Source organism: Paralichthys olivaceus, chromosome 12 (genome assembly GCF_024713975.1).
Source record: "Paralichthys olivaceus isolate ysfri-2021 chromosome 12, ASM2471397v2, whole genome shotgun sequence".
NCBI lineage: Eukaryota > Metazoa > Chordata > Actinopteri > Pleuronectiformes > Paralichthyidae > Paralichthys > Paralichthys olivaceus.
In genome coordinates, this window is record NC_091104.1 from 15,542,142 (window position 1) to 15,561,058 (window position 18,917).

The 18,917-nt window shown below is 41.8% G+C and overlaps 1 protein-coding gene across 1 annotated transcript; it reads left to right on the forward strand.

The window, feature by feature from the left end:
• Nucleotides 1-569: 569 nt before the first annotated feature.
• Nucleotides 570-18,837, forward strand: pgfb (placental growth factor b). Its single transcript, XM_020084829.2, has 7 exons — nt 570-1,234; nt 14,524-14,560; nt 16,051-16,247; nt 16,336-16,415; nt 17,217-17,246; nt 17,351-17,413; nt 17,507-18,837. The coding sequence occupies exons 1-7, from the start codon at nt 1,172-1,174 to the stop codon at nt 17,526-17,528; spliced, it is 492 nt and encodes a 163-aa protein (XP_019940388.1). The 5' UTR covers nt 570-1,171; the 3' UTR covers nt 17,529-18,837.
• Nucleotides 18,838-18,917: the final 80 nt, after the last annotated feature.

Below are 18,917 nucleotides of genomic sequence, written 5' to 3' on the forward strand. Positions count from 1 at the left end.
GTGGCTGTATTGTAATGAAGGAGATGGTATGATACTTCTGCTGCTAAGTGTGTAGAAACGCAACACTCACGAGTGTTTGGTCTGTACAATGGCAGAAGGCGGTGGAGCCATTCAGCACTGTCAAAGGAATGTGTGGAAGCCCACAAGGAATCCTTTTGGTTCCAGGGTTTTCAGCATACACAGAAGTCCCACACTGGAGATTAACTCTGTGTGTCAACAGTAATGGAATCTTCCTCTCTGTCTCTGCAAATTTCTCTAAACGCTGACGCCTCAGAGGAAAATCTCTGTGCATTCTGCCAGCCACGAGTTTATCACCCAAAAAAGATCCCTTATTGTTTACCTTACTCACATGTGAGTCCTCAGAAGAAGGTTTCTGTAAATCACCTGTGGTGTGTATAGTCTAGAAACCAGAGTTGAGGCAGTGTGGGAAAAAAAGCCATTAACAGCATCACAAGAAATGACCATTACATGCAGCAGCTTAAAAAAAAAGAAAAGCTCTCATGTCATGAGTGAGTTCAGTGGAGACGGAAGAAGCAGGGCAGAGAGGGGGAGGAGATTTAAATGGCCAGCTTGTGAAAAGGTAGTGTGGAGCAATTAGAGGCAAAGTGTGTGTGTTTCTGCCGACTGGAGCCCAGAGCTGGAATGAAAACTGAAACTGTCGGTGCAACTACATGCATGAGCCTCTCTGTGTTTGTGAATATATCTATATATGTGTGTGTGTGTGTGTGTGTGTGTGTGTGTGTGTTTGTACTGGAACATCACTTGAAGATTTTGGATTGAGCAGAATTTGAACTTTTTTCTTGCAGCCTTTTTCCACGCAACTTTTTGATTTTGAAACGTGCACATTTTATTTATTTTTTTAAAAACAGTATTATATTTGTATTGTCCCAGCACCTCCTATTTGCCTCTGGGGGCCTTATTCATTAGTTAGCACCATCCACTTCATCATCAGGTTACACGTAGCAGAGGAGCTACGTGACTGCGCTCAGTCAGCCTCAGCTCTAACCAAACCCCGGGAGCGGAAGACTGGAAGCTTCTCACACAGCATCACCACCTTTATAGTGGGACTTCTGTGTTCTGTTGGTGGATTGTTTGCTTTGGAGTGCGTGCACCGGGAGCTGTCACCTCCTCCTCCCCACCTCCATCTCTCTGCACTCGAACACATCCCGACATGAAACTCGGTCTGGTCCTGGAGACTGCGGCGGCGCTTTATCTGCTGCTCTCACCTGCACAGGTAGGAAACTTACAGCTTTCTCTCAGAGCCTCTCATTCGTGATCGGTGAGGGAAAGAGTCGGTTTGATGTGGTTTCAGAGCAAAGTCAAGACTGTGATGTTGAAGCTCCCATTGTGTCAAGCATTGAAACAGCAATGTAACATTAAAGAAACGACACTATATTACGTTAAAAACTTTACATCCTATATGTTGAAGTCCATAATGCAGGCTATACACAGAAACCTGGGTCAGCAGATGCTGGTTGTGTCCATTAGAGTGATAAGAGTCCATGGTGCTCTGACGCCTCGCCGCTGGTTTCATTCATAAGACGGAACGTGACAAAGTGCATCACTCTCTCTGTGGAACACATGATGCCAAGTGACTCACTGTTGTGCTTGGCGAGACTCTCTAAGCTTATAATTACAGCTGCATCGCTCCTGAAACACCAGCTCACTCCTGTGCGATGCGCTCTCTTTCTCTCACACTCTCTCTCTCTTTCCCTTTCTTTTTATGTTTAGAAATCCATCAGGGAAATGCTCTGATTTCTGAGATGGTGAGAAAGTGCATCCAGTAAGGGAGCTACTGTATAGATACACTATTAGAAACTGAAAGAGGTGAGAGACCTGCGTAGTCTGACAGAGTAAAACGTTGTTGGCAGGTAAAACTTCTTTTTTACTTTTGTTCTGCATCAGCACTCTTTCATTTCTGTTTTGTGTGTGTGTGTGCATAAATCTGCATGTGAAATGGGCACAAGCATGGTTACATATCATTATGAAGATGAATGTGTGTGTGTGTGTGTGTGTGTGTGTGTACTTACTTTTGTTGCCTCTGTGGAAGCTTTCCCAGTATAACCACTGACATTGCCCAAAGCTCCAAAGCTCTGTCCTAATGAAGTAAAACAAAAAACTAATTTCTGGTTGTGTGTTTTGTGGCTTGGTTACTGTCAGGGTAAGGTCATGGTTAAGGTTTAGGATAAGGTCTCGGTACTGTCTACAAAGAATGAAAGTAAATGTAAAGTCCTAACAAGGATAGCTGTGCAAACTTTTTGTCGTTTAACAAGAAACAAGGATCAAATAACCATGAAATTCATGGTATACATCACATGTACAGAATAATACATAAAAACTATGCAATACATTATATTGTACATGTCATATGGAACACATATGAATCATACTGAGGGTGCAACTCTTCAGGATATCAAGATACTGTAGCATAAGGGCCCTTTCATACACCTTTCAAAGACAATTTTGTGATTTCCTTCAACCATTTAATCGATGATATATCTCCATTGGTTTGCTATTGGCACTACCCTGCATCTAATGATTAGTGCTATTCTGCCCATAGCTGTGCAAACTTTTGTGTGTGTGTCAAAAAATCTATTGAAACTTAATTTCAGACATATCACTGTCAGGCGATGGTGGATTAGCACAAAGCTGTTCTGTTCTCCGTTGCCTGGCGTTGCCTTTTAGTCTCTTTTTATGACAATGTGCCAGAGCAGAACAGAGCCGAAACTGGACTGAAGAGGACTCATGTGTCACGCCGTAGAAACACTTGTAAGAGAGATACGCATTGTGCGACAGGACTTGTGCCAACGCTCAGGCTCTTGAACCTATTCAGTCTCTGATTTCCCCCCAAGGTGCCTGAGGGTTGGCAGCTGTCTCTGATGCTTCTCATGTTGTACGTGCAACCAGGCCATTCCTGCGTCCATTCACCCTGCATACACGGCGGCTGCCTGCTGATCTGAATGTGACGCTGCGTGCAGTAGCTGGAACAGTATCACTGAGTCTGTTAGAGTTACACACAGACTCAGTCGGGCTCCCGAGGTTGGAAAAAGCTCCACGTACACCACATTGTCTGAGCGGAGACTTTGCAGCTGTTGCTGAGTTGAGGGTGTGTGGGAGAGGCATGGGATCACCACATCTCCACTAATCCTCATAATCAGCTCATGGCCTGCTTAGTCAAAACAGGAGTGACAAAACCCAGGGCCCTCAACATGTAGTAGGCTAAATGCCCCCCCCCCGCTGCAAGAATGACAGGAACATGTAAATGGTTAAATTCCAGAATTCAACGTAGAGTCCATCACACAGACGATTGTTTGAGGTTCTTTTTTTTTAAAATATCACCTGCAAAGGAATGATTGTTTCATTTCCCTGCAAACAAGCATCTTGAGGTTTACCTTAAACATATTTGAGGAACTAAATATTTCATATTTTAAGCAAACAAGTGACACTCATACCAGTAAGCTCTTTTCTGCTCCCAGTGACAAAATTAGACCCTTCTGGTCTGTCTCTCTGTCCTGCCAGCTCCCACAGTAAACTGCCAGACGTGGTTAGTCTACTGAAGTTGAAGGAGCAAACATAGGCCATGCGGCTGGAAATGCTATTTATGTATATGTCTGTCTTTTGGATTCTCCACCAGTCAATATGTACCCCTTATTGATAATGAGATTTCCTCATTGCCAGGAGACTCGTGCTATGAAACGTGGTGTGCTGAGTAGAGGGTGGGGTTGACATCAGCTGCTTAATAATTTTACAGCAGACCTCAGTGTCTGTGTGTGTTTGGTGGGAAACTGTAGTAAAACAGGTTTTTAGTAATGGAAATTCTCTGTTAATTGTAGTCCCAGTATTTTTTTTTCGTCATAATTTAGTATGTATACCAGTAGTCTGTAGTCGTACCCAGCTTTTTGGGTTTGTGACTTCTTATGACTTTTGGCAGAAATTCAATATAAAATAATCCTAGTGATGTTTTCACTGGTGTGTTTCATCTAAATTGTATGAATTGTTGTTTTCTTTACCATAAAATGGGCTCTTTATATTTAAAAACTTCATATTTACATGGGGGGGGGGGATCCTCTCTGTGGAGGCCACCATGTTTTTTACTGTCGTAGAAACTGGACAAACTAAAACCTTTTGAGTTTTCATGACAACTGAAGTTCACCACAGGTTCTTTCATGTTTAGAAGGGGAGGGTGAGATAAGGAGTATTCAGCTTCAACATGACACTTCACCTCTAGAACACTTCAACACTAAATTCTACACACTGAACCTTTAAAGGCCAGGTGAGCTAAAGAGTGATCATTTTTTAATTTGTAGAGGCCAGAGACAAACCTTTGGCTCCAGAAGTCTTCTGATTTCTGTTTCTTGACCAAACACGTTTAGGCACGCTTTGGTTGGGCGGGCAAACAGTCCACATGGAGAAAAAAAGAGGTGGAATTGACCAAAATGGCTATTGGCTATCATCTTTTTAATTGATCAGAATTCATCAAGTCAGCTGTGAACAGTTATTAGCCAAAATGTTGTCTGGCTATAGACTTAAAACAGTATTGCTGTGTTTTGTTTGGAGAAACATTTGACTTGTGTGGACTTGTTGGACTGTGAAACATGCACACCTTGGCTCGGATATCAGCTGTCTGCACTGAAAGCTCCAAAGTATTGATTGTCACCCCTAGATGTTAATTGCAAATCTCCCCACTGTGGAACTAATAAAGGGCTTCTTAACTCTTTTGTTCATATATGTCATCAGACAATAGCTGATGGGTTCAGAAAGTGGTCGACCAATGTCATGAAAAATCAAGGTTATCTTGCGGCTTAACCTTAGATTTATCCTGCAACCTCTTTTGGAGGTCTCAACACTAAACATTAGACACAAGTGCTATTTAAACTTAATCTACTTTGGAAGGACCTAATAATGTGTTAGCACATGGCAACAGTGCAGAGTACACAGCAACAAACAAGGAGTCACTGGTGTTTCAGACATGAAGCTCATAGCTGAGTGTACAAATTATGCATCATCAAGTACCACAGTCATTAAGTATCTGCATATGTTTGTGTAGTGTTATGCATCAATTCATCATTGCTGAATCAATATTGCTGAGTGAACCTCGTAATGAAAGGTCAGGAACTGTGACTGAAATCAATCTGATTCTTGTCATTTTGTGTAAATAGTAAAATCACGTGAGAGCTTAGCTTAGCTGATCAATATTGCAGCTGATAGAATCCATGTAAACCTCCATAACAGTTATAGGTGTGCTCTGTTAATATGTACTGTTATTATTCATTCTCCAGAACTCCTCCTGGTCACATGAACACACAACATAACTATTGACTGGAGGTGGAAGCACCTGGGTTTCCTCTTGGAACAATGGCGACCTCCTGGTCACCTCATCACCAGGGCCAACATGCTATAACTGGCATCCACCGGTTATTTTGTCACATTGCTCGACTCTCTTTGTCCTTTTCATTGTATTTATGGTACCTCCTGTGCATATTAACCACATACTAAATACAGTATAGTGGATGTGTCCACAGCTGTGAGTATCATCCCTCAGTTTCTTTGTGCTCCAGTTTCAAAGGGCTTTGGAAATCACTAGAGTACCTGTTGCCTCCTGCCCATTTCATAACGCTCCCCACCTCGTAACAAAACCGCTGGAATGCTGTACACACAGTACCTCACCTCCACTGCCATGGTTGTGACTGCGTGTATGAAAATGCAAGTGAAATCTTGCATCAACACAACCACCTGTCATTAGTCAGTGTTTCCAAGAAGATACAATGCAGGAGCTGGAGTTGGGGTCAGCTGCACAGCCCAGAATTCAGCTCAGAAAGGAAAGAATCCTGCAATATTAAGGAAATCAGTGGAGGATAAGAATTGTAAGCCTCTTTGGTATGAGATTATGAAATTCTTTTTTCGGTGTCTCCTGTAAAATACAACATTTTCCTCAGATGAAACCAGATATGGGAAAAACTTTTTGTTTGAAAAGATTTTGTCGGACAGAGGATGAAGAAGAAAAAGAGGAAGATGGTGAGCCTCAGCGACGGCTCTCGTGTTTGTGAGGACATGACGTTACACAGGTGTTTCCTTTACATCATCTCCAGTAGCAAAACAAGACTTAAGTCTGACCATCTGTATCTCACACATGTTTTTGTGTTCATGGAGCAGGGTTTTTTTCACATCTTGCCATGTGTACACCACATTTCCGTTACAGTGGAGCTTCATAGGCAGAGAGCTTATATTTAACGTCAACAGAAAACATCAGGTGTCAGCTCAGCTTCCAGCAATCAAACATTTAAAAGTCAAGTTCCTCCCTCCCTTTGCGTCTCGGCCTCTCTTCTACACTTGATGTTCTTTCTCTCCGATGTGTGCCTGTGAAGCAGAGTGACCGACTGATAGGGCTTTTATTTGCATCGCTGTGGTATTTCTCTCTAGTTGTAATGTCCCGGCCCAGGGGACAGTCTCAATCGCAATCAGGAAATATGGATTTCTCCTTCCTCCCGCGAAGGAGGAGGAGGGGTGTCGCTCGGGGCAGCCGTCTGCTCAGCAAGCTTTAATCTCACATCTGGATGTAATTTAGTGTGGTTTACACAGGGAGAACAGCGTTTACTGTAATAGAGACCACAATTACCACCGGTCAGCCTTATCTCAAGACCTGTGTCGTGTGTGTGCGTGTATGTTTGTGGATGGGGTTTTATGGTTTATACAGTGGTTGTGTGTGTTTGTATGTGTGTCTTTGGGGGGACATTTGTGCATGCATTAATGGACTTATACTGAGGAAATGGTGTTTATCTAAATCAACATTTATTTGGACCTTTAAAAAAAACAAGTAAAAGAGATCAAGTGACAAGGGAGATGCCCTTGTCACTTGATCTCTTTTACTTGTTTTTTTTACTACTCCAAGAAAACCTGATAGTTGGTAACCAAACCCAATGGCAAAGACAAAATAGTTAAACCAAAGGATATATTTATATTTATTAGAGGAATAGGTTTTCATTTACATTAAAGGAAATGCGTTTTTAATTTACTTTCTTGCTGAGAGGCAGATGAGAAGATCGATACCATTTTTATTTCTGTGTATTGAATAAGCGACGGTCAGGAGACGCTCAGCATATGTTGGCAGAAAGACCGGGATTGAGGGTGGTGATGGTGGGAGTCACCCTGTAATCTGTCCAGAAATCTTCACAAAATATGTACGACTGTTCAGCTGCTTTCAGACATGCACTTAATTCCAGAGATCCTCCGGAGCTCCCCCGAAAAAAAGAAAACAAATATCTGCGGGTGAAAAGGTGGTGCCATGCGTGTAGAAAACACCTAGGAAGATGCTGCCCCACCCCTCGAACGCGTCTGAGCAGAGAATCTCCCTCTGTGTTGTGCATGTAAGAAAGGCAAACTGCAGAGAAAGTCTGGACCCAGTTCTCCAGAGATCCACAGCAGGTCATGTCTGAAAACTGCTTGAGTAAAGTTGGATGACGCATCTCCACTATATATCGTTATCCAACATATCCCAGACACCAACGCTGCCATCTTTCACATTTGGGGCCAGAGTCTGCAAAGGGTCCTGTCGATGGGAGCACTCGACCAATAACGACTCAGTCTCAGCTGTCAGTTATGACAATACACCCTGTTATTATAGCATTTGAACTTGGAGAGCACATACCTCTGCCAAGGATACATACAAGTGAAAAAAAAATTGATCAGCTTGTTTATCCAGATCCCTCAAATGTATTGGGTTCTTACTTGGCTCATGCTCCTTCCCGCCACAATATTTTTTTCATATAAAATGGTTCACTAGTTTTTATGTAATTCTGCTAAATAAACAAACGCCAATGAAAACACACCCATGGACTATAAAGATTCTCCACTTCCTCCCGCTGTCAGGAAATGTGGAACCAGTGTCGGCACAGTAGTGATCGGGGGATGGAGCCCCAGTGAGGTCTCAGCTGTCAATCATATTTCACCACATCAAATAAGTAATTAAAAACTTACCAGAAACATAAACACTTCATGTCCCTTGTCCCACCCACTAACATGGAGGAGGCAGGATTGGCCTATATGTCAGCCAGACCACAAGATGGAATTCAGGCTGATTGGCTTCACTTATGGGAGCTTTACTGTCATTCATCGTCATATTAAGATTATGGTAAAAAAAAAAAAAAAACTATATCTGGTTTTACAACAGTTAAGGTGACTAATTATTTCTCATCCAGGGCCCAGTCATTCTGCTTAACCTGCCACGACAGCGCACTACATAATCACCACTCTTGATTTCAAAGGCTCCATTGACCCAGATTACTTGAGAAATTGTTGTGTCACCTCAACCACATGCTCTGTTGCAATTTGTTGCTGTTTTGGCCGCGCTCTTGTGATCACAAGCTCTGACCTGACCACCCGAGAGACCCAGCTGGATACTGTCAGACCTGTAATGGCATGGCTGTCAATGCGTGTTGCACCCGCCTCGTGTATACAAAACAGAACTGGCTTTCTTTTGTAGCTGCGGAGAATAGATACAGTGACCTGCAGACCCCCGTGAGAGGCCTGAGAATTAATGTCGCGGTCATGGTGTTGATGATGCGGAACCTGGCTTTCCATGAAGAATGGATGAGAGGATCAGAGAGGCAGGAGGGGTGGCTCCGTTTCTCACTTCTCGAGCTGCCTCTGTGTTTGTATTCAGCCTCTCTGCTTTAGTGCGCTCTGTCCTGTGTGGTCTTGAGTTCTGAGTCAAGCTTTAGTCAGATCAAAACCAGGGCAGCATCTGGCCTACACGCGGCCTCGATCTTAAAACTCAGTCGAGAGCCACAAGCTACCTCCAGGCACTGTTTACCCACACTGTTACCCTCACTGGTTAATTTTGAACTGTTTTGGGAATCTTTGTAAATAATGGCATTTTGCCCAGGAGCTGGGATCGTTATTTGTCGAGGGGTTTTTCCAAAACTCAGCTGCTCCACTTTTGCTCCTGAACACTGACATATTTACTAAATTTTGTTAGTTTCCTCTTACTTGTGAGTTTGCAGGAAGTGTTTTGCTTCATATTGCAGAGGATTGATGTGTTAAGTTGACTAAATACACTACAGCCGTGGATGTCGCAGTCGCACTAGAAATACGATGCGTGTATTGATTCTATTGATAACTTCATGTTTATGGATTTGAGAATCAAATGCAACACTACCCGCATCTTTGATCTCCAGCTGCAAGAAGCTACTGAACCACATCAAACATGGCAAAGTTTTTGTACAATGGTTTTTAGCCAAAGTGCCCTGTAAACTGATGTGTGGAAATATATGACATCAATGAAAACTCAAACACATGTGACCCACTTATATCTGATTTGAACTGTGTAAATTAAACATTCTGGCCCTGTTGACGAAATGAGGCGTGACCCAGCATGCTAGTCATCATTACCTCCGCCAAGGAGGTATTATTTTTTTACCCCTGTCCGTTTCTTTCTTGGTTGGTTTGTTTGTGAGCAAAATTACACAAAACAACTGAACGGATTACAACAAAACTTGGCGGAAGGATGAGGTATTAGTCGGGGGATTAACCATTATATCTTGGTGATCCTACTCAGTGGGCAGATCTGGATTCTTTCACTTTCTTTAATATTGTGAGATATGGCGTTTTTCAAATTTTCCTTTTTTTCTCAGGGAATGATTCATGGATTGTGATGGGAAAAAAAACTTGATGTTACTGTTGGACCCTGGAGGTGTACATTCTCTTGAGTGCCCTTCCAGTTTGTTATATGAAGTCACATCACCAACCTATGAATGAAATGTATTATTCAATAATGGAGCATATTTTGAAATCAGAGGTTTCTGTTCTTCATATTTCATCTCACTTGGAGACAAGACATGCTTTGCCTTTGCTGTTATTGTATTACAGTCCTAAAGAGAAGAGAAACATGATGAATGAATCTAGTTTCACATCATTTTCCAGTCCAGTCGTCCAGGAGAAGGAGTCCTATCTATTTAGGCTGAACTCACAAAGAAACCTCTCTGCATTTGATTTGCAGTGCTTTACACTGTGGGATATGCAGACTGGCTGGTATCCAGATCTTTTTGGCAACTGACCATAGTACCTGCTGTTAAATTGACCCCCCCCCCCCCCAACCACCCCACCACACACACAAATACACTGCCCCTGCTTGACTCTCAAAGTTGAAAAACCTTTTATGACCATTACGCTGGGTCCCCATCATGTTTTATTTTTGCTCCCTGCGCACACTGCCCCTCCTCTGACAGATGGAGTTAAGCAAGGAGGTTAAAGATGACGCAGTTCAGCTGTGTGGGAGTGGAGAGTAATAAGGCCTGGGGCCTCTGTGGCCTGACAGCAGGAGCCCAGGGACACAACAGGTCCTCTGATCTGACCCAGAGAATGGAGCAAACTCTCAGCCGGCAGCACACAAACATTCAGAAACATAGAGGACTATAGTTCTAAAAGCTTCTTTCCAGTCAAGCGTTGAGGATCCTCGATGCCAGCGTTCCTTGCTGTGCTTTTAGTCTGATCTCTCCTGCTCCAACAAACTTCCCCTCGCCCATCAGTGGCAGCACAGATACACAGGTCTCTGAGAACCAGCTGTCCTGAGAAGAAAACAACTTGTTCAACTATGGGACAGTGACCAAAGATGCCTGAGGGACCATGACGCTCACTTCATATCCAACATGTTAATTATCCAGTGAGACTTTTACACAGGAATCTTCTGATTCAACTGTGCTGAAAAGACGAGTAATCTTTCTAAATGATTAAGTTAGATGAAAACGATCAAGTGCCAGTTACAGTAAAGCTTTTTTGACATTTTAAATCTGTTTTTAGAGCAGTGAACATTGTTAAGGTGCCATCTTTGGTCTGTGGATTATAACATAGACATTTTCTACAGTATTAAAAATATATCCAGAAATCATAACAAAACAGTTTTTGAAAATGAAAGTGAGTTTGTTGCAAGCCTCTGATTTAGCACAATACCAACTTTGACATTGATCAGTGAAGCAGTTATGAGCCTCAAACATGTTAACTATACAGAAGAATTTCACTCATCTATCCCTTCTTTACTCTTTTACATCTACACTAACTCATTTACACTTTATAAGCTTCAGTCAGTGTTCTCATCAAATTCGTATCAAGAGTGGATACAAAGTGTTCACAGTGTTACATGATTGCCACTTTGGTTCGTTTGAGAATTTCTGAAACTGCTGATCTCCGTGGAATTTTTACTCAAAAAACCAAAACACTGAGTGAGCGGCAGCCTTGTGGATGGAAACACTTCAACAACTCTGTGCAAGTGTGGTGAGCAGAGAAGCATCTCAGAATCAAACCTTCAGGCAGATGTACTATATCATCAGGTTCCACTCTCATCAGCCAAGATCAGAAATCTGCAGCTGCAGTGGACACAGGTTCACCAGGACAGGACAGGTGAAGAGTGGAAAAAGTACCCTGGAGTGGTAAATCCATGGACCCAGCATGCCTTGTGTGCAGAATCATGGGGCTGGTAATGTAATGTCATGAAGCATCCTTTATACCAATCAATCAGCATATGAATACAACGTCCTATCTGTGCATTATTGCCGTACGCATCCCTTTATGGCCACAGTTCACCATTTTCTACTATTCACTTTCAGCACAATAACACATCTCGGTTTAAACTGGTTTCATGAACACGGTGATGAGTTCAGTGACCGTCAGTAACCTCCACAGTCAGCATAACTGAATCCAACACAGAACCTTTGGGATTTGGTGCAAGAAGAGACTCACAACATGAATGTGCAGCTGACAGATTTGCAGAAACGCTGGGATGCAGTCATGTCAATGTGGAGCAGAATCCCCAAAGGAATGTTTCCAGCATCTTGTCAAATCCATGCCACGAAGAGCTGAGGCTGTTTTTCAGGGTAAAAGAAGATTTTTTCTTTTCGCAGTTGGTGTCACCAAATACAGTTTTGTTTCCCTCCAGAGCTGGATTCTGGTCTTATTTTGGAGTGTTTCCTAACCCGGCCTGTGAAGTTTAATCTACCATCCTCAGCCAGATATTTCATGTTTGATTGTGCAGGAAATCAAAAACTAAAATCTCAGCACAGTGAAGATATTTTTGCTTTTGTGTAATCGTTGCACGGGCTGTTTTTCTTTTGTTGTTGCCCCTTGATGTTTTTAGATAGCATTGGAGCATTGGAGTGTAACTTTTGAAATGATGTTGTTTCCAAACCCCAGATTTTGTGCAGCAGACGAAGTATAGAAGTATTTCATTTCCCAAGACTGAATTTATAGTCAGGTCAGGTGAAGTCAAGTTTGGTTGCATAAGGCTTTTTTCACAGTTATTCTGTTTTGTCTAAATACCCACATTATGAAAACAATAAATAATAATGACACATAGTAAGACCCAACTTCCTGTAAAAACTCACCAGAGAATGAAGTGAAACTGATTATTAGACAAGTTTATACACATATTGCATCAAAGTAGTTCTCCCTTTCCGCAAGGGGATTAATTACCTAGCAGTGAACATTAATCACACAGTGAATACTGTAAGTGCACAGGGAGGAAAGAATGACTACGTGAGGACCTTCATGCAGCCTCTTATAATCTGGCAGCTTCTTGAGGGCCAGCTTACTCCTCTGTTCTCGACCACGGGAGGTGCCAAGGATGCTTCTTCACCATGTCACGGCTTAACCCATGACCATGGTCAGAAACCTCACCCCCCACCTCACCACATTCTCGACAGCAACACAGACCCAGAGCCAAAAAGCCCTTGTGATGTGGAGCAGTCTCATGAAACACCCACAGACAAGAAGAGAGAGAGAGAGAGAGAGAGAGAGTGAGAGAGGGAGGGAGGGAGGAAGATCATATGCCCATTAACACTGGAAAAGGATTTATTTTATCAGCCTGGCATTGCTGCAGAGGATGAAAAAAATAATTATCAATGCCCCCAGAGAGTGGAGGTGACTTTTGACAATAACCCAAAACCAAACTGTGGCTTTCCCATGCTGCGCATAAAGAATATTCTGCAAGCGGAGCTCATGTCCTGCGGTGCTGTTGTAAAAACCAACACAGTTCAGTGAACGCCACCCTATAGAACAACTGTCAGTGGAACAGCTGCACGTTTTGGCCGGAGGAGCAGCCGCTTTGTGGAGAAGAAGGGAGGCGCCTCATCAGTTCCCCAAAACTCAGGGAGGACTGAGCCTAAGTGGCTGACTGGAAGCTGTTGTGTATCTACTGACATGAAGTCTTTCACGCGGCACTGTGCTCACGCTGCAGTGAAGACAGATCACTCCCAAAGAGCCAGACCTGCATGACACATATCTCACTGACAGTTTTACAGGAACCTCTGAAATGTTTTGTGTGAGTGTGAGTGCATCATCCTCATCAAAGCAGGACGTTCCTCTTTAATCACATTGTTTGAAGGGGGTGGGAGGGGTGGGGGGATGGCTGCTGAGTGTAGTACAGTGCTGACAGATGCTATCCTCACCCTAAATTTGGTTCATAACAGGAAATGGATGCAGTGCAGCAATGAAAGAAGCAACAGTTCCAACTTCCATCATCTGGAAGTCCTTCTCAGTCTGCTGTCGATTATCTAACATGTTTGGGGCCCCAGCGTTTCACATAGACAGTGTTGAAGTATGAATGTCAGAAACACTGACATGCAACACCAGTGATGAGGAAGACAATGAGGAAGCAGGTGGTCTCTCGTCCCGTCCTGCAGCATCTGCCGGAGGGCATTTTATTAGAATGCAGATTTTTCCCTTCCTGAGGCGGGAGTCAGCGAGAGGTTTTGTGTTTTCCCAGGCGAATGAGAAATGCACTCTTGTTTATTGTGGGCGGATGGGAAAAAACCAAGACAGAAGAGGAAACCATCAATGGGAAAATAAATACAGAGAGAGAGCTGAATCTTACACCACAGGAAACAGGTTTTGAACCTAAACACTTGGGCACACAGACAAAATGTGATGTATATGACAGACGGAAACTGCTTCTCATCAGAAAGACTTTTCCACCACAGGGTGAAACAAAAAGTTCTCGTCGTCCTCTTTATTTTTACTGTAGTTCCAGCAATCACCACTAGAGGTGGTATGTGTATTTTAAATTGAGGCTGAGGTTTAAAAAGTGTGAGTTAGGGGAAAAGAGTTTAAATTGTGAGCATCTCTTGCATTTATTTGTATGTTTTCCATTAGAACTGGACGATAAGGCCACAAATTGTATCACAATAAAAAAATGTACCTGTCGAAATCGATAATTATCACGATAAATATCACATTGTTATTATTCTTTAAGTTTAATGTTTTGCTCCCGAGTGAAGGTTGTGGTTTTAAACTTTTCTGTGTGAGAAGAGAATGATACATTCTTAAAATCATTTTAAAAACTTGTGGAAGATCAGTGATTACACAATGTACGAGCATTATATTGATATATTTGGTAAATTGCTATTGATGACGATTATATAATGACAATAACTTGTCGCTATTATGTCTGTTTTAGTCTCCATTCAATTTAGATGCTGACCTCTATAACACAAATGAATAATCAATAACTTTATTCTCACTTGTTTGTGTGTTTTGCAGAGTCTACCTTTGGTGAGCATAAACCGTACAACTGAAGGTAGGAATTTCTATTTCTGAAATATCATCCAATAAGAGCAAGTGTTGATAAAAGTTACTTTGAGCTATAGTCGCTCCCACTGTTTCGTTTTAACTGGGTTTGTTGTAGAAACTGGAGTCTGATGGTTGCCAGTTCGTCACGCACTGATATAGAAATACAATTAACTAAGCTTGTGAACCTTGCATTTGATAATGAACTAGCAAGGCATGTCGGGACGAGCAGGGATTACTCAATCGCTCACTTTCTTCCGTAATATCCTCCCACCTCCTTAAATCACACACATTCTTTAATGCTGCTAAAAGAGAAGTAAATTTAGTGTTAAGGATTTGTAGAACTGGCAGCCAGAGAGGATTAAGAGGAGACGCAGCAGACATACAGTCAGCTCAAGGAGCAGTGGCTGGCCAGAGAAATGGCCCTTGGCGCTGTACAACATTACGGTTCACGGCCTCGTCTCCCTACCGTAGATGCTTCCCCCAACCGTCTCCTCCCAGCCTGTCTGCTTTTATAAACAGATGTTGTGGTGTCAGGCTCCATTCGGTGACCCCGGGGGTCAGTGCAGTCCCAGAGGTGCCTGCGGGGTAGCTCAGCTCCAGCTCCAGCGGGGCTCTGTTCATGGCCATGTTTTCCAATGTTTGTTTTCTCTTCCTTCTCTGTTTGTTTGGCCGTAGTCGTCTCTGTTCCTCCCACACAGACTGTGCAACTGGGACACTTTCACACATATACTCCCACAGGAAAGCGTACTGTGCATTATACAAACATTTTCACTTCAGAATGAAAACAGGATACACTGATGTAAGGTTTCCCTGCATATTATGGGCATGTCAGCGTTGGATTATTCAGGTAATGACTGATACTGTTTGTAAAATACAGTATCATCAACAGCCTAGATTTTTTTAGGGGCAGTCCAAGTTTTTTTCTTCTTTAATCAAGTTTCATAAACACCTTGAAACACAAATTAAAATGTAAACCATGAGAGGGGCGTTGAATACCTTCGGCTCACACTGTATATACAACCTGGCAACTCTTTTATATTGTAATAATGCCATTTCACACTGATGTCATCCCAACATTTAGGTTCTTAGGTTGCATATATACGTCAGACGTTTGATTACGCACAACTTAATTTTTGGACATCACTTTATATCTGATCAATATGGTTATCTATATAGAGTTATATTGGAATGTATGTTTTTCAGACCATATTTTGGTTGACCTTGACATTAACCTTTGACCAATCAAAAACTTAATCATCTGGAAATACTCTTCCAAGCTTTGGTCAAAATCCATCCATGTGTTTTTGAGTTATTTTGTACACACACACACACACACACACAATACCTTGCTAAAGACAGATAGGTGGCAATATTACTCTTATACAAACTGAGCACTTATCTTCCCATATTCCACTCAACACATATATCGTCCTACACAAGCTGATTGGGTTGTAAGTCCAAAGTGGGCCACACTCAGCCTCCTGTTCTCATCCATAGTGATAATGTTTCAAGAGGTGTGGAGTCGCAGCTTCTGCCGGACCATTGAGAAGCTGGTGGAGGTGGTGCAGGAGTATCCGATGGAGGTGGAGCACATCTACAGTCCCTCCTGCGTGCCGCTGGTGAGGTGTGCAGGTTGTTGCGGGGATGAGAAGCTGGAGTGTCATCCAACCCGCACCACAAACGTCACCATGGAGGTAAGAAAATAGCCTGGTTGGATATAACTGCTCTTATTAAATAGTGTGATCCATCACTGAACATGCTGTAACCGCTTCTATCCCTCAGCTGTTGAAAATCAGGCCATCAGAACCGGGTCAGGAATATGTTCAGATGATGTTCGTGGAGCATCAGACATGTGAATGTAGGTAAGAAAACAAGTTAGTGACATGAAATATTTATAAGCATACAAATACCAAACCCCTATACTGTTAACTTACACCAGAAAAGCACTGAGTTACATCAACATGATAAGGAAAAGTTTCTCAGAAGTGCATCTGCCAATTTGCAATATGTCCATGTCAAAACTTGACAGATAATAGATCCTTACAATATGTGCCTATAGCAACAGATGATAATAATTCAGGTTGAGCATCGGCAAAAAAACGCTGTCGGGTTTAGAACGCTGACAAATTCAGTAGTGGCCTTAAGCATGAGATGGAATGTGTTTGTTTAATTAGAATTTAAAACCACAACCATTTATTTTTCACAAAAACTGCTTTTGTTGCCAGGACCTCAGTCGCTGGGTTCACCACCCACCACACCCTCCTCCATGTGGCCTGTGTGTGCTACAAGCATTTAACACTTCATGAGAAAATATTTTCTCGTGAAGAAAATACATGACAAGTGCCACATTTTTGTGAACATAATCAATCTGTTATGTGTCATTTCACATGAATGGGGAAAATAATTTGGAGTATATAATTATAGGAATAGTAGTAATAATAAACTTTATTTCTCACAAAATGTAATATAAGTTAGCAAATCATAGAAAAGCCAGATCATACTCAGCAATAAAACAGAACAAATAAAAGAACAACAATAAAACAATAACAATACAGACAGTAAATGTCTTTTCTATGAGACTGGGTTGGTAAATACTTACAATGGCTGTTAACTAATATTGCACCTTGATATTCTCTCTAATTACTGAAACATTTGTCCCTCAGAGTCAGGAAACCCGTTGTGATTGTTGAGAGGTAAGAACCTGAACACACTTTTACAGCATCAATTTATCAGATTATTCAATACTCTTCCATTTCAGTTAAAAGGAGGCTCACTGGTCTTTTTGTTCATGTTGTAGAAAAAGACAAAAAGGAAAAGGAAGGAAGAGAAAGGAGCGACAAAAATCAAAAGAATGTGACAGGTGATTGTAGGATCCTGAGAGACATCATACAAATTCCCTCTAACCATCAATGAACAGCATTAAAAAGCCTTTGTCCCTTCTTGTGTCCTTTAGGTGCCAGATCCCTCGCAGGTAACTGCAGTGGTGACCCAACCCCCTGTTGCAGTGTGGCTCATTATTTATTTCCAGCCCAGTGACGGCATCAGGAGTCTCCTCCGCTCATCTATCAACACTGTGTCCAGCCAGAGACTCAGAGAGCTGGGTCCTCTTGCTGACGTGCCCTTCTGACGACGGGCAGAGCGTTTTGTAATGACAAGGTTCAAAAGGAAGAATGTTCTGGTTGGTGGAAACACTGCTGACACAAACAGATATCCCTGGGAGCCAGTGCAATGTAGAATCAAACCGACTGATGCCTTTTCTTTCACACTAGTTTTTACCGTATCAGTTATTATAATTTGTCGAATTCCTCTGTATTTAAAGGTGGTTAAGTTTTAAAATCTATATTTATTGATACAGGCGATTTCATTTAGACCAGCAACATGTAAAGTGTATGTCATTCCTTCTTCAAACTTTATCCAAGACACCTTGACTTGTCAAAACTGCAGATGTTGGACTGAGTGTGTAGCTGCTTTGTACAGGTAATAATGAAATGTCGCCCTCTAGTGTCTGTGGAAACTGATCAAATCAAAACTGATCTATATGAAATTATTTTTTTAGGTGAAATATATGAATATAATCAGACACAGGACAGTCACAATCAATCACTTCATCATATGATTAGCAATCATCTATCAGTTATTTAAGTCACAATCCCATAATTATTGATTCTGTATGAATCCTCTACATGTCACGAGACGACACATGAGTTGTTTGTATTTAACTGCCAATTCACACCAGAATAAGGGCGATATTTATCAGAAAGGTTTATCAGCTGACGATGTCCGCAGAAGATTATGTATGAGAAAAATATATCAAGTTATCAAATATCCTAATTGTTCTTTGAATCCTCTCTTTATTGCTTAATTGTGAGCAGGGTAGTAAATCAAACTGCCTTCGAAATGAACGAGATTCGGCCATGTGAGAAATCAGTTCACTTCATAAGACCCCAGAATTTCATTTCGATACCTTATGTTTTTTATGACATCACAATGTTTTTGAAGATTATATATATTTAAAAAATAAACATGTCTGCTGGGTGGGCCCTAGTGACGCGAGACCCACATGAGCCCACAGCACAGGTGTCCTCCTCCATATGTGTTGTTTGTTTTGTTTTTTTTGAAACCCTGCAGTAAGGAAGGGATCAATTTAAGTAGTTCTGTAAAACAATGTCCTTTTTTCATGTACTTCACAAAGAAAATCTATGAAAATGTACAAAGTAACATTTCTACTGTTTTAGCATTTTATTTCATTTGAATATTTATTTTGTAATTAAATTGTCAAGGTTGCCAGGTTGTCTGCTGTGATTTATTTGATTAAAAACAGACCAAACAGTACTTATGAGTCGAACTATCTCTGAGTTAATCGA